Here is a 3666-nt window from a genome sequence, read left to right on the forward strand (position 1 = left end):
AAACGGAACTTGAACTTGCCTTTTTATTTTTACTACAACCCAGACAGGGTTCATACAGATTCTGTAAAATGCAATTCCAGGACTTTTCAGGCACTACTTTTGGGGATTTCAAGGACTACAATCAGCACTTATCAAACAATATCTTTATTCTTTTTTATTTACTTTATTAGTTTGTTTTTATTACGCAAATATATATATATATATATATATATATATATATATATATATATATATATATATATATATATATATTTTGCGTGAAAAGATTGTATGTTTTTTTTTATTATTATTAATAATTCAAGCACTTTTCAAGTACCTCTTCAAAAAATTGTCTGTTTTCAAGGGTTTTCCAGGACTTAAATATCAAAAAGTCAAATTCAAGCACTTTGTAACCCTGAGCAGATGTTAAACTGTGAGAGGATTCTTGATTATGATTCTTGATTTCAAAAGTATCTGCATTTAATTGTAATTAATAAGTATTTAAGAGTTGAAAAATTACACAATTTCTAAACTGTTTCTAAACACACACACATTGATTTTTGAAAACAGGAGGCAGTAGATATTTTTTAATGTATTTTTGATGCAAAAACTCTGCAGAGAAACCTGTCAAAAAATCTTCTTTATTCTGACTATGTTAAACTCCCAGACACTGCAGACGTTAAAGCAAACCAATATCTTGAAACTTTCAAGATATATTTTCAGTGGTTTGGAATTCGAATATAGTGATTTTTAGACTAATAATCATGAACCATGTTTGACATCAATAGCAATGGATATTTATTATAAAACATATTACTATAGTTCAAAGTTTGTGTCTGAGAGGGATAGTCACCCGAAATTACCATTCCGTCATCATTTCATTGTTTTTTACCTTGTAAATGTAATTGAGTGAAAGTAGAACAGATCACACATACAAATGGCAAACATATTAGGCTACTTTAGTGGTGAAGAACTATTACTCAAACTAACTAATGTACACACCCAGAGTTTACTTAAAACTACCATTGTTACCATAATAAATTAATGTACGAGTCATTTTGTTTAGTATTTTTAGGGTGTACTGTGTCTCATACCAAATAACCAGTTTTACTATTTTAGCTCATCTGAACTCTGTTTGCACCATTGATCATTATTTTATGTAAAGCTGCTTTAGTATTCTATAAAGCGCTATAGAAAAAAAAAGGTGTTTTTCCACATGTTGTTGTTTTGTCAGGTTTACCTCACTTCTGTGGAAATATTTGTCTCCATACTACCCATATTTACCCACCTAAAATCTCGCTGAGAAACCGCTTCTGTTCGGCAACTTCTGCCTTTTTCTGAGTCTGAATCTCTCCAGAGTTACGCTCAGGTTACGTAACGTACGTACACGTGCTTGAGCCTGTACGCTAACAGCGTAACGCGGGCGCGGGAAACGCATGCACGTCATCACGGCTGTGCTGAGGATAGTCTGTCAGTAAATAAAGTAAGTTTGTCCATGATATTTATGTTGTTATTTTACGGATTATTCTTTCATATCGCTGCATTCAGTTAAAATAATTAAATACACGAGACAGATATTGTGGCGACGATGTAAATTGTGGATCCACCGCGTTTGTGTCGCGGTATTATTTCCACTCAGGTTTATTATTTCCACACAGTAATGTTTGCGGGACTGCTTAAAGTTATTGACACGTTAAAGCGATAAAAAATAAGGTTTAATGAGAAAAATAAGTGGTGGTGTGTTTGCTATTATTAAAAACACAATAAACCGCGAAAGAGACCTAACAGCTTTAGTTAGGCTAGCTATTCATTTTTGCTATACTTGAAATTGGTATCGAGAATTGTGATTTCTTTTTATTTGCTGTTGTTATAACACCATTATTTCCATTAAAAATGCCATATTTTTATATAAACTTTTTCATAATATTTTGTTGTATCGCCAACCCCTATTGTTTGTTTTGCTAATTGAATATACTAGCCTAACGAACTATTTAATCCTGTCAGTGGGTTTTAAATTAGCTATTATTAACATTAGGGTTTGATATTATTGCACTATTCATAGTCTGTGACTGTGAGAGAATGGCTAAATTATAAAAATGTGTCTTATTTTACATACAAAGCACATTTATGTGATTATTGATGCACATTAATGTTATTCATCATTGACCATATGGATTTATTTCAGAAACTTATAACAGATGTGTGCCAATAATAACACAGATGTTGTATCTCTGTCATCGTTATTATTAATATGACAAAATATATAAGCTAATAGCGTTGACAATTACATTTAGGCTATTTCTAGAAGTAAAGCCGGCATCTTTGCAAATGCTTTTGACCATTTTTTAGCTCTCTTCTGTAATTATTTCTAATATTGGTGTTCACACTTCTAGAGTTAGCAATAGCAGTGTTATTTATCACCGTTTCTTCTTCATTTATTACACAATATTATTCTCTACATGAACTCATCACACCAGGTCCGGTCACCTTCTTTACTCTGGTAAACTATCCTTCAGTATTAATGCAGCATGTCATCATTTTTAATGTCATAATTATGATTTTTTTTTGTCAACTTAGTATAATGGAAATTTGACTTTTATGTTATTGTTTTTTAAGTCATCATTTCAAAATTTCATGTAATAAATATGACTTGTGTTATAATTTCAACTATTTTAAGTTGTAGCCTATATTTTGACAAGTCATAGTTTTGACTTTTGAAGTCGACTTAGTGTCATAATTTTGACTTTTTATATAATTAATTATGACTTGTCAGAATTTTGACTTTTAAATGTCGTCACTGTTTTCAAGTAATAATTCCAATTTAGTATGTCATGATTTAGGTCTTTCATCTCATAATTATAAATTAGTATATCATAATTTAGATTTTTTTTTATTTACAAATATGCAATATTTGTGACAGTATTTCAAAATGGTAATGTCATAATTAGGATTTTTTTAAGTCATAATTATGATGACTTTATAAGTCATAATTTCGACTTTAAACTCATAAATATAACCAAAGCATGATTGATGAAATGGCCTTCCACACAGAGGAGTCTGTCAGTAGATAAAGTACGTTCGTGATATTTATTGTGTTTCATTGCAGATTAACCCTTCATATGCATTCAGTGAATATTATTAAATACATTTAATAAAGTTTTTGCAGCTGCACTGCTATTTATCACCATCGCTTCTTCATTTTTTACATCTCTTAGATGGTGTAGTTCCCGCATGTACCAGCAGGGGCAGAAAGACAGAAGAAGCACTTACCAGCCGACTCTGGTCTTCACCGTCCACACCCATGATGGAGATCTCTCACACACACACTTCAGTGTACTGCAGGTCAGTGGCGGGACAGTGTGTGAGAGTTTTTATACGTGAACGAAGTGTGTGTTGTGCTAAATATGAAGAAGCTCCGCCCACTGTGTATGAACACGAGTACATGAGTACTGGAGTTCTCAGAAGAGAGAGCTGTGATCAATCACGAAAACAGTTCTTCAGAACATTTCATTTTTTACATTATGATTGGCTATATTTATAATGTAGAATCAGATATTCTAGTGTGGGAATCTTCCAATAGAGATGAGCTGAAATACTCAGTTCACGTCTAAACTTTTGCTTCATACCAAGTTTTCACAGTAAAGAGATGTGAATTAGCTAAATTAAATAATTGTTCATACTTTCTTT

At 31.7% G+C, this 3666-nt stretch overlaps 1 protein-coding gene across 1 annotated transcript in view; it reads right to left on the reverse strand.

The window, feature by feature from the left end:
• Positions 1-3282, reverse strand: part of clcn2c (chloride channel 2c) — a gene marked incomplete at its 5' end in the record, with an annotated part of 33051 nt that extends 29769 nt beyond the window's left edge. The window contains one exon of the mRNA XM_081370027.1: positions 3250-3282. Within this exon, the coding sequence (XP_081226153.1) occupies positions 3250-3282 (33 nt within the window). The remainder of the gene's footprint in view (positions 1-3249) is intronic.
• Between the last annotated feature and the right edge of the window lie 384 nt (positions 3283-3666).

The sequence above is a fragment of the Scardinius erythrophthalmus genome (assembly GCF_964197995.2).
Source record: "Scardinius erythrophthalmus genome assembly, chromosome: 7".
Lineage (NCBI taxonomy): Eukaryota > Metazoa > Chordata > Actinopteri > Cypriniformes > Leuciscidae > Scardinius > Scardinius erythrophthalmus.